This window comes from Phoenix dactylifera, chromosome 5, assembly GCF_009389715.1.
Source record: "Phoenix dactylifera cultivar Barhee BC4 chromosome 5, palm_55x_up_171113_PBpolish2nd_filt_p, whole genome shotgun sequence".
NCBI classification, from domain to species: Eukaryota; Viridiplantae; Streptophyta; class Magnoliopsida; order Arecales; family Arecaceae; genus Phoenix; species Phoenix dactylifera.
In genome coordinates, this window is record NC_052396.1 from 4,428,098 (window position 1) to 4,439,967 (window position 11,870).

Sequence of the window (11,870 nt, forward strand, 5' to 3'; positions counted from 1 at the left end):
ACCTCAAATATATATTATTTGCATATTTTTCTATAAGTATCGCTACCTAATTTTAAAAAAAATATATATGTATAGGAGTTAATAATTCTTAAAATGGCGTAAAAAGAATACGGAGCGCCGGCAACAACTTTAAACCTTTTTTTTTTTTTTTTGGTATACTAATTTTTCACATTAACAAAGTAAAAAAAAGAAGACGGCTAAACGGATAGGAAACGTCCGCCTAGAAAATCACCGGGTTAGCGGCTGTGTTTTGCCTCCCGTAATTTTGAACTTGTAGTAGGCAAGTTGACGCAATAGCTCACAATTTTTTTTTTTTTGGTTTTGAACCCACTTTAGATGCATATAAAAATTAGTTTGTTTAGGAGTCATATTGAAAGAAGAAATTTTAAAAGGAAAAAAGAAAACGAAAAGAAAAAGGAACTCCTCGGGCGGTGAAGAGACCGCCAAGAGGCATGCAAGAAGAGGACTACTCCAACCACGCAGCCCTGCTCCTCTTTTCGACTGCGCTATAAAACCCTGTGGCAACCACCTCTCACCGTTCTCTCCGCTGTTATCCTTTCCTTCATCGCTAGGGTTTGATTTGGTGCTCGCCCCGTTGCCTTCGTTTGCGGAAAACCTAGGGCCTTCTCCGGCCATGGACGCCCAGAGAGCACTCCTCGATGAACTCATGGGGGCAGGTAATCCTTCGCGATCGACCTCTTGGCGTAGCTTCTTTGATAGATTTATCTATTCTGTACGGTGTTCGCAGCTCGAAATCTCACGGAGGAGGAGAAGAAAGGGTACAAGGAGATCCGCTGGGACGATAGGGAGGTATGTGGTTCGTTCATGGTGCGATTCTGCCCGCACGATCTTTTTGTGAACACGAAGAGCGATCTTGGTAAGGTTTTGATCTGTCCCTTCTTTGGTTTCTTGTTCAAATTATTTTGCGACTTCTTAGGCTTGGGTTCTTTGTCAGGACCTTGCCCTAAAATCCATGATCTGAAGCTCAAAGAGAGGTAAGTGCTTATGCTACCAACTTCCTTGAATTAAAATTGGTTTTGAAGAACACCTTGAATTAAAATTGTGGAATAACGTTTTCCAATGTCAGAGTGTTCGCTTTTTTTAATGATTTTTATACCTGTTTATGAATTGGTATTTTTCCATTACTGGGACTTTATTATCCAACTCTTTAGTTGGTTTTGTAGAATGTTGTTGTGTTATTGAATGTTAGTATTTGATCTTTTATGCAAGTCAACATACCCGTAATCCATGATTTTGGCTTAGCCTGGCAACTTGTGGAATGAATTATTTTCGTTGTATGGGCATGGTGGATGACTAGAACCTGCTTTTGCTATTAGTTAGTTTATGACTAGAAGAATTCTTTTGAAGATTGCTGCTTTACACGTGTCATGTAGGAGGGAGCTTTAATATGGGTTACTGGCGTGCTATGCTAAATATGACATTTGGAGTTCCATGGCTATTGCATTGTTTTTCCTTTGAGGTAACTGGTCTAAAGCTTTGTGATCAGATCCTTGCACGGAACCATATAAGGGAATCTTATTCCTCATTCTGGGCTTTACGCATGTTTTTCCATCCGTCCATTAGTGTTACCATGACTCTTGATCCATCATTTTTAATCCTAGTTTAATTTGTCCCTTTGGGCATGAATGCCGAATTTGTCAAAATTGAGCTTTTAAACTTATTTTGGAAGTTTAATATACTATGCAGGTTCTGTAGGCATATCCCAATGACAACAGCCTCATGAGCGTCATGGAGTGAACTGAAGTTACATGTATTCATAAATAGATATGTGTGTGAAAACATGTTAAATGAATGGAAAGAATTGCTTGTTGTATAATTTTCTAGGCACATGTTCTTGTCCTTGCCTCGTGTCTTGGTCATCATAATATTTTAGAAAAATGAGTTTCATTATTTTTTATTATATATTTTTTATTGTTCCACTTTTTTGAACCATAAATATTTTAAATAAATTGCACCATATAAAATGATCGATTCCTATATATTTAATTCTCAATAATGATTTCTATGCATATCTATAGGAAGCAGAAAGCACAGATGTGAGTGAAAGAGAAGATGAACTAGCTTGAAGTCATTGTTGTATAAAGGAGTATTTTCACACATCTAGCAATCAACTGCCAATAATTTGCAAACATGACATCCAAAGATGTAAATTCATCTCCTTCAATTGTAATCCATGAAGAATGCCTTTTTGCTTAGAGTAGAATCGATCAAAAATGAAATGGCATCTTTGATAAGTATGTCACACGGTGCTAACTCTGATTTGGAGAAGCAAGGGTTTTTGGCATCTGAGGCAGCCTCTAAAGGAAACACATCATGACTTATCATCATGAATGGAGAGTGTTCCTTGGAGATGGCATGTAGAACTGCACCTTTCAAACTTAGGAACAAGCATTTTGCTCTCATATTAGATGTAATCGGTGTTGGAGAACACTGTGTGGGTCGAATATATATTGCTTGAAAGGTGGCAAAATTGCTGATATAAGTGTTCTTATTAGTGATTATGATAATGAGGAGGATGGTCGATGTAGCTTGACATACATGAGCAATGCTTATCGATAGAAATAACAGATAGGAGGGGAGGAAAGAAAATGTAGACTAATAAAAGAGAGTGAGTAATTGCTCAACAATCTAGAACTATTTAAATTGATGATAAAATTGTTTGTTATTATTCTTGTATGCACCGCTGATGGGTCTTGAGGAAATAATTATAGATAGTGGTTGGATGAAGTGGAAATATCATTGCATGGATTCCCATAAGAAGAGAGGGTGTTTCTTGGAAGACTAGATGGCTACATAGGAGAAGATAACAAGAGATACGAAAGATCACGTGGAGGGATCTATTTTGAAACTAAAATGAGATGGGATTTAATTTAATTTTTTAGTGTGTATGACTTATTAGTGAGAAAAGATATGTTTAATGAATTGTACATCATAGGGTTTTTCAAGAATAGTATGGATTCTTTACAAACTGATTATTTTCTTCTTACTGGAAAGGGACAAACAACATGCATTTATTCATTGGGATCATATGACTACCTAGCATAGCTTAGTATCCATGGACATCTGTAAGAAGAAAGGGGTAAAGAAGCCAAAGTGCCGACTCGGTTTGCACCGAGTCACGGAGCACTGTGGCAATAATGCCACAATGGCGGCCACTGTGGCATACTATGGAAATAATGCCACAGTGCGGCCTGCTGGGGCTTTAAAAGCCCCTTCAGCGGTGTTGGGAAGGCCTCTCGGGCCTTCCCAACGGCGAGTCCACACAAAGCCAAAGCTTCCTCTTTCCAAAAAATCTACAAACAATACTGATTTAGGCTATCAGAAGGAAGAGCCAAAGCTAAATAAGGTATGCTTCCTCTTCCAAAAAGAAAAACAAAAGGCACCTACAGCCCCAATGGAGAGTGTCGATAAGGAGTTCTGGAGCAGCAACGATGGCAGTTCTAGTGGTTATGGATCTGCTGGCTATGGAGGGAGCGGAGGACATGAGACTATTGTTTATGAGACACAGTCGCAGGGTGATCTTTGATACGCTGGTGAGTTCTAGTTTATGCATGCTACACAAGATAGGGATCATGATGCACCATAACCCACGAGGATATGATTGCATATAGAAGATGGGTTCTTCGAGGTTATTCAGGAGGACACGATGCAGCTGCAGATGATCTCGCACGTGGAGTAGGATCCATAGACGTATCAGATTTCGAGTCGTATACTGGATCTTATTATTCGCAGCCACAGACAGCCTATGATCTATATGGATACGGATATGGATATGGTGCGTCTGAGGCATCTTTCGGTGGCTACTATCTTATGCAGCTTGGAGCATCTCATGGGTTGGATTTTGCTGCCGACATATTCGGATGGGCCCTTCCATAGTTGTATTATCGGCCAGAGGACATCTCTCAGAGACAGAGCTTTAGCGAGAGATTCGAGAATGCTTATAATCTTAGCTCGCGTTCCTTATAGAATAAACGTATAAGACTACACCGCTGCTTGGTTAGCGGGATATGTTGATATGCCTCCTGACTATGCTTATGATCCAGATATCTACGAAGGCCATCGCTACTTGACCCGATTTTAGATATCCATATGTATGTTGTACATTAAATGTATATAATTGATTGTATTATTTTATATTTTTTATGTTACTACTTGAATTGAGAATATTTTATGTTGTTCCTTGTAGCATGCAACATCTCACTAAATATTTTATGATTTGTATGATTTTAAAACAATAAAATGCAGCATTAGGTTCAACCGGGATCATAGAAATATTAAAAAATATCAAAAAAATATCAAAAAAATACCAAAAAAATATCAAATTACACTTAAAATCATTAAAAGACTTCAATGATTTGGATTACCAATTAAATATTCTTCAAAAATAAAAAAAATTGGGCGTACTGGTACGGAACCGGCACGCCCTAGCTGTACCGGTGCCGGTTCAGTACTAGTTTCTGGTTCGGTACCGATTCTGTACCGGTTCGGTACTGAACTGGACTGACTGCCTACTGGTAGGGGTCTCGGTACCAGTTTGGCGGTCCTTGGTTTGAATTATGTTTCTTATTTGTACAGTGCATCTATTAATCAATTATGTTATTTATTATGATTCCCGCAAAATGAAACAGCAACTCATGGAAGTGCATTTGACTAACATGAAACATCTTATCACTTGGAGAGTAGACATGCTATTGTTCCATTAAACTTTGGTTGCAATTTAGAGATAGGCAACTTTAGCTATACCAGTGTATTTTACTCATGGAAAGACAGGAAAATTTGCCATTTGAGTGATAAGAGCAAATTTTAAAAGGACAATGGAATAAAGTAAGACATTTAGACTCTTGATGGGGCAAGGCATAAGCTTAGGAGGTTTAAAAATGTGAGAAAAATAATGTCAAAAAAAGCAAACAAAGGATGAGTGTTAGGTTCAGACTTGACTAAGATATTTGTTATGGTCATGCATTCCAAATGCCAAGTGCACATTGCGCATAAAGTTTAGTGATTACTGTACAGTATCATACCTCAGGATTTGCTTCACGAGCCATGCAAGAAGATATGGAGAGATTGTTTCTTCGTAATTATCTGGCTGAGGCCAATCGAAACCCAACATGTATGCCTCCCATTTAAGTCGTAATTGAAAGATTGAAATCTGCACTCATTTAAGTTGTAAATTAAAAGATTGAAATGTGCACTTCACATGAGCCTCCTACTCTTCGTGCTATAAAGCCGTAAAGCCTCAAAGTCATCATCGAAGCTTTTTTGGATAACCTCACTTCATGGTCAAAAGTTCAGCATTCAGGAATGATTCGGCTAGAGCTAATGATCTGGAATTCAGAAAAATGCAAAAAAAAAAAGAAGTAAGAGGTTCAAATAAATTCAGTTTAATAAAAATATAAAAATAACTATAAGTAAAGAATGTAAGATTGTTGAAATTTTTCATTCATCTGAAAAGCAAGCATGGAAGAGGGGAAAAGTAATAGCATGATAACACCATCATCAGCAACAACATATAGGATTGTTTTTGGGTGGGAATATTGGGGAGTCTATGAATCTGTAATTCACAAAATTTCTTAACTAGTCATGTATAATTAGTGAATAAATTGTGAAATTTGTGAAAAATTGATTGATTGTTGATTAATTTGTATGTCAAGAATAATGGTCAAAAATCTGTGTAAGTGAGAATTTTTAAATAATTGGGATAATATGTTTACTATGCCTCGCCTCAAGGCCTGAGATGAAATTTGTGGATCACTCCTTGGATAGAGAGGGTTGACTTTGTTGTAGCAGATAACAAACATTTGTACCATTTGAAGTCTCACTTTTATGAGATTACAGAATACCCAAAGATGAATTTGGCTTTGGTCTTTTTCTCGAGTGCTGCCTTTGTATTTATATACATAGATGAAATGATCTGAAGCAGTAGTTTATTTGGGCTTTCTTTATCTCATGTGGGATACAGAATTCCTTTTTCTCAAAGCATCATGCAAGAAAATTTAGGAAATCCAGCATCTGATGCTGCGAAATTTTCTTTTAAAAGAACCTTGTCTTCAAACAGTTAACTGACTTAGCCATCAAGTCCTTCCTACTTTACTGCTTTACGTGAGTGATACTCCTCTCTGCTACCTTGATAATTTTCTGATCATTGAGGGGTATGTTAAAACCTGGAAACACTAGTTGCCACCTAAAGTATCTTCTTATTAATGGTCCTTACCAGGAAACCTGGCAAGACCTAACTTTCGGATTTGAGTAACCTCAAGAACTGCTTTCAAATAAAATACTACAGTCTGTTTGGTGCCCATATTCTTGAGAGCACCATGCATCTTCTGAGAAGTGTTCGAAAAGATGATTATTGACTGTCTCTTGAGTAACCTTGAGTACTGTGACGTCTTTTTTTTTTCCCAACTCTAGCTGACTTTTTTATATGATGAGGAAAAGCAGGTAATCTCTTAAGCTGCTATTTCAGATTCCATTTTAATCTGTTTTTTTCAAAATTTTACTAAATAGCAATATTCCATGTAACCTTCTTTTTGTTCCTCTGCAGAGTTATTCTGGTATATATTCTCTAAACAGGTCAACGCAGCTTCTAACATCATCTTGATTGAAAGTTGTTACACCAGAAATCCAGATGTTAATTTCCACAAAACTCAACTACATTAGCACTATATGAGCGATTGTTTATGTGTCCCCTTTATTCTCAGTGAAATGGTGATTATTATGTTTTCTTTCTGCCGTTGCAAACATGTCAGCATGACTTTTAGCACAATCCGGTTAGCCTGGTCAAACCAGAAATCAAGTCTGTTCTATGATTGAATGGGGCCAGTTCTGTGTTGACTGTTAAACTGTGGATGGAGGCCACAGATATATTGGGGATTTGCTCTATCTTCCTATTTTAGAAAGAAAAAAATGTAGTAAGTTTTCTTACTAGATCGGGTCCAGGCTGATCAAATCTGCCGTCCAATGTAACTATTTGCACCTCTAGTTCATCCTAGATACACAGAGCCAGTCACCTTACATATCTAAATTCCTCTTGAAGACTATGCAAAATTGATATTTCTTGAGGCTTACTGCTTGCTTTTTTTTTTTTCCCCTTTTGTGAATAACTTGGATATTCATTAGACCAGGCCCAGACAGACCTTTGAGCTTATATACTTGCAGTTCTTGAGACAGTTACACATCTTGCTTGTTAACTATGACATATCATTAGAAATATATTTGCCTTTGGGGTTGTTTAAAAGAAGAAAGAAAAATCACCTCTGAAAATTTCAGATGTTTGTTTACTTTCCCTTCTTCCCAATGCTTGTCTTTTTAACTAATATCCATTACTGCTATTAATAATATGGTTTCGTTTGCCTTAGTTGCATTGTACTGAGGAGTTATATTTACCTTTTCTTTCTTTTTTTTCTTCTTTTTCCCCTTTTTTCCAACTTACAGTTTTGAGAAGTCTCCTAGACATGATTCCTATGTCCCCAAGTTTGAAGCAGAGCTTGCACAATTTTGTGAGAAACTGGTGAGCCTATCACAGCAAGACAGTCATGTTTTACTTACAATAGTTCACTCCCTGTAGGGTGAAGGTCTTAAGGTACTAATTTATGTTGCAGGTGATGGACTTGGACAGGAAAGTCAAGCGTGGTCGTGAGCGGCTAGCACAGGAGGTAGAAGTACCTCCTTCTCCTCCAATCTTGGCTGAGAAATCTGAGCAGCTTTCAGTGCTAGAAGAGAAAATAAAGAAACTATTAGAGCAAGTGGAGGCGCTTGGTGAATCTGGCAAGGTTGATGAAGCTGAGGCACTAATGAGAAAGGTGAGGTATAAGGATTCTTGCCTTATATTGATTACAGTTGACCACACAATTCAAAATGAAAATGATACTCTTTTACAGGTGGATATGTTGAATGCTGAGAAGACAGCCTTGACCCAGCAATCATCTAATGACAACGTGATGATGCTTCCACAAGAGAAGAAGATGGCACTTTGTGAGATTTGCGGCTCATTTTTGGTAGCGAATGATGCTCTCGAGAGGACCCAGTCTCATGTAACTGGGAAGCAGCATGTTGGTTATGGGATGGTGAGAGATTTTCTCAGTGAGTTCAAGGTAAAGTATTTGACACTATGCTTTTCAGGTCAAAATTTAATACTGTCTTGTTTTAATGAATTGAATGATTGTGGGCATGTTTTGCTCTGCAGGCTGCGAAGGAGAAGGCAAGAGAAGAAGAGAAACTAGCAAGGGAGAAGGAAGCAGAAGAACGAAGAAAAAGGAGGGAGGAGTATGAGCATAGTGTTAGGGGGAATGGTAGAGAGAGGTATGCAGAGCGGGATCGTGACCATGATCGGTACCGAGACCGGAATTTTGGAAGTCAAAGATCTCATGAGTGGAGTGAAAGAGGGAGCAGGGATGGAGCGAGAGGATCGGATTGGAGGCGTGGCCACCATAGAAATGGAAGGGAGTGGGACAGGGAGAGGTATCAGGACAGAAATGGGGATATACCACAGGATAGGACTCAAGGAAGGAGCAGATCACGTTCTCCTGTCAGGCATGGGTATAGGAGGTCATCAAGAAGCCCAGTTCGACCATATTAACTAGTGGTGTGGATAATTTTCCAAGTTCTATGACTGAAGAGGTAGCTTATTTTGTCTCTTTCTTCTTATATGCACTTCAAGTGCTTACGTTGAATACCATCATGGTTAAAACTCTGCTGATATTCTAACAGCTCTGTTGAAATCATACCATCTTCCTATTAAAGGAAAACATTTGAGGTAGGTACAATTATCCTTCCATCCTTTTCTTATAATATAGGGTTTTGAGTTGTGCTGTGCTGCTGTGATTCTTCTTTCTATGTCCATTGATTTTGTTCTTAGAGCATCATATTTTGTGTGCCGCATTTTCTTTCCGTTATCAAGATGACAGATCCAAGTCATAACATGAATGATGGGGATTCCATGGAAGGCAATAATTTTTTTAATCCGGATATATGAAGGTAATACAAGATCTCCATTTTCTTTTTTTTATTAAAAAAAGTGATTTACTGCTATGGTAAGATTACCTTTGTTGATACGTAGTCATAACCTTGGAAACAAATATTGCAATAATTCATGAAAAGTCATGATAGTATGTGATGCAATGTGAAGGGTGAAAGCGATTCAATTGTTAGGATTAAACTTCAGAGGTCAAAACATAAATTGGAAAGTTCTCTTGGAGAATTTTTATTGATATGTCAAAAGGCAATCCCTTGATATAATGTCTTAGAAGCATATAAAGGACATGACTCCTGATTGAGCATTATACCCATTATGAAATCATATTGGAAATAAATTCATGAATAAGGAAATATGCTAGAATTACTCAAATACAAATACAGAAATCCGGCTAAACTTTGATACCGCGAAAAATTTATGTGAAAATCTGATGGCTTGATGTGAATTGGTGAGGTTTTCTATTCTTGTACAAAAAGGTTATGACGAGCTCTAGTGTGCAGAAGAGGTGATGCCCAGTTCAGGGAGGTCCTGTGCCACTATCCATCAGGGCATAATTAACCTTGAATAGCAGGGCTGATGATTTGTATCCAAATGTTAATACATGTCAAGCTTACCCTGGACATGCATGAAAAATAGTTCCGGAAGTTAAACTTATGATAGTATGGCTTCAGGTTTCTGAAACATTTATATTGTGACTGCGACTGACATTAGTCGTGTTGTTGCTGCTGTAGTTCTATCCTAGAACAGAAAGTGAGGAGTTTAAGCAAAAAGCCTCTGCCATTATAGACACTGCATCTATAGGATCCTCCATGCTCGGAATTCTCTTATGAAGCATTGCAGCCACAATAATCTGAAAAATCTTGAAGCTCCTCGACAAATTCAAACACAAGCAAACCTGTAACCTCCATTGTGTGAAAGAGGGGAAACTGCTCATGGAGAGTTTCAAAGGGAAAGGTGTGAATGCTAGAAGTCCCATTTGACAAAAGCAAAAATCAGCCAGTGATTTCAATCAGCAGCCCTCAAACAATACATATTGTTGTCCTTCAGAATTCATCTCATTGAGCACTAGATATGCATGATGCTGATTCCTATGTAATGTCAAAAAAATACTCCCAAGTACTAGCACCAATAGTGGCACCTCCTTTGAAGCAAATTTTGCTTCTACATTTGGGACCTCCAGTGGAGTCCAACACATTTTTTGACAGGTATTCTTCCATTTGCTGAGAATAGCGTACAATCTTCTTTTAGAATTTCTTTGAGTTTTCATGTTTCCAACACCTTGTTTTGCTTTGCGGTTACAATGTACCTTTCTTTACAGGGTTTCCCATTTAAGCTTCGATTTACTTCCCTGGGTGAATCCCGCTGATCTAGATACAAAGACAATGCAAATGGCCCCAACTTGATCTAAAAGAATCATGCAACCAATATGAGTAGGTCGCGTAGGGGATCCAGCTACCCTGCAACTTGGTAATTTTATATTTCTTATCCTTTGCTATTATATTGCATACTTCTTGGTCCGCATGTGTAGTCCTCCCCACCTTCTCGCATAACATCATTAGTGTCGCACCGTCTTACATTTGCACCTGCAGGAATTTCAACTTTAACGTGCATGTTATTACTTATTTTAACTTAAACTTTCCTTGGTTATTCTTGCTGTTTTCCTAAACATAAAATCTCACACCATGGACCTTGTGATTAGGAAATGAGCAAACACACCGAAGGGCAGAAACTGAATATATGCATATTTAATGGATACAATTATCGAGAACAAAGGGTGATGTAAACTAAATATCAGGAAGTTATAACTGGAAGATGGCGGAGCTGGGCTCGTGATTCGGGATGAACATGGCCGTGTTCTCTATGCTGGAGCCAGGATCTTCGAGTCCTGTTTTGCGCCCGAGGCTGAACTCCGCGCAACTTGGCGTGCAATAGCTATGGCTGTACACCGCTTGAACCTCCGCAAAATTTAGTCACTGAATTAATTTCTTGAAGAATATAATTATCATCCAACAAAAACAAATTTGACCCAATCTGTGATGATATATATATATAGCCTGCTCCGTTCTCCAGGAGCAGAAGTCGGCCTCCCCCACGGCAACTTGGGCTGTAAATGGATCCGACCCGAGTCCGACCCTTAAAACCCACATCCAAATTTGATCAAATATGTCAAGAAGCTTGGATTCAGATCCGGATCCATTAAAATGGGTGAAATACGAACTCACATCCGAACCCAATTAATTATTGGATTCGAGTTCAGATTTAAGTTTTCTTAAATACAACTCAGCACATGATTTTAATAGGCCAACCAGCCAATAGCTAACAATTCTCAAAACCAAAAGACCCTCTTGGTAGTAGCCTTCCATATATAGTAAATTTTAGCAAATTATATAAAAGGTAAATGATTGATTTTGAAAAACTGCACTCCTTTAAGAACAAATTTAATTTTCAATTATGGTTGATTTGATTAAAGCAGAATTGAAATCTACGTGCCACCAAGAATTTATAAATTGAACTGATAATAGACAAGAATTATAGAGAGCATATATACCTATATTCCGAGATTATCTAGACAATTCTCTTCATATTTCTAAATTATTACATGCCCGGATTATCAAGTTTATAGATTTAAATATAGCCATCAATAAGAAATTGAATCCTAAATACCAAGTCTGATACTGATCCGATAGGATTACCAAAAACTTATATTGCATTCGTACACAATTAATATAAGATAATTGGGATATCAGATTTTCGGGTACCATTTACATTCCTATTGGCAACGTAAATTACAACAGGGCTATCAATTACTGAAGTGGATGCCTAAGGAAGCATCCTGGGTGCATTTTAAGCCAAGGGCAGGTAAATAAATCAGTGGTGC

The 11,870-nt window shown here is 37.9% G+C and overlaps 1 protein-coding gene across 8 annotated transcripts; it reads left to right on the plus strand.

Annotated features, from left to right (window-relative positions):
* The first annotated feature begins 434 nt into the window (after positions 1 to 434).
* Positions 435 to 11,008, plus strand: LOC103711629 (luc7-like protein 3). Of its 8 annotated transcripts, XR_604793.4 has the most exons (12): positions 435 to 677; positions 749 to 877; positions 956 to 995; positions 7,453 to 7,528; positions 7,620 to 7,820; positions 7,899 to 8,111; positions 8,204 to 8,637; positions 8,728 to 8,773; positions 8,918 to 8,994; positions 9,724 to 10,197; positions 10,311 to 10,459; positions 10,692 to 11,008. XR_604793.4 is itself a non-coding variant. In XM_026806420.2 (8 exons), the coding sequence occupies exons 1-7, from the start codon at positions 635 to 637 to the stop codon at positions 8,594 to 8,596; spliced, it is 1,095 nt and encodes a 364-aa protein (XP_026662221.2). In that variant the 5' UTR covers positions 435 to 634; the 3' UTR covers positions 8,597 to 8,637; positions 8,728 to 10,083. The 8 variants fall into 8 exon arrangements, 2 of the variants coding, with proteins under 2 accessions (XP_026662221.2, XP_008796084.2); XR_003386562.2 differs by having other exon boundaries at positions 8,204 to 8,773; XR_604792.4 differs by having other exon boundaries at positions 8,918 to 10,197.
* The last annotated feature ends 862 nt before the right edge of the window (positions 11,009 to 11,870 follow it).

Coding starts and splice junctions, on each gene's coding strand:
- LOC103711629 (XM_026806420.2), top strand. CDS start 635: ATGGACGCCCAGAGAGCACTCCTCGATGAACTCATGGGGGCAG. Junction 878..955: donor GAACACGAAGAGCGATCTTG/GTAAGGTTTTGA, acceptor GTTCTTTGTCAG/GACCTTGCCCTAAAATCCAT. Junction 996..7,452: donor GATCTGAAGCTCAAAGAGAG/GTAAGTGCTTAT, acceptor TCCAACTTACAG/TTTTGAGAAGTCTCCTAGAC.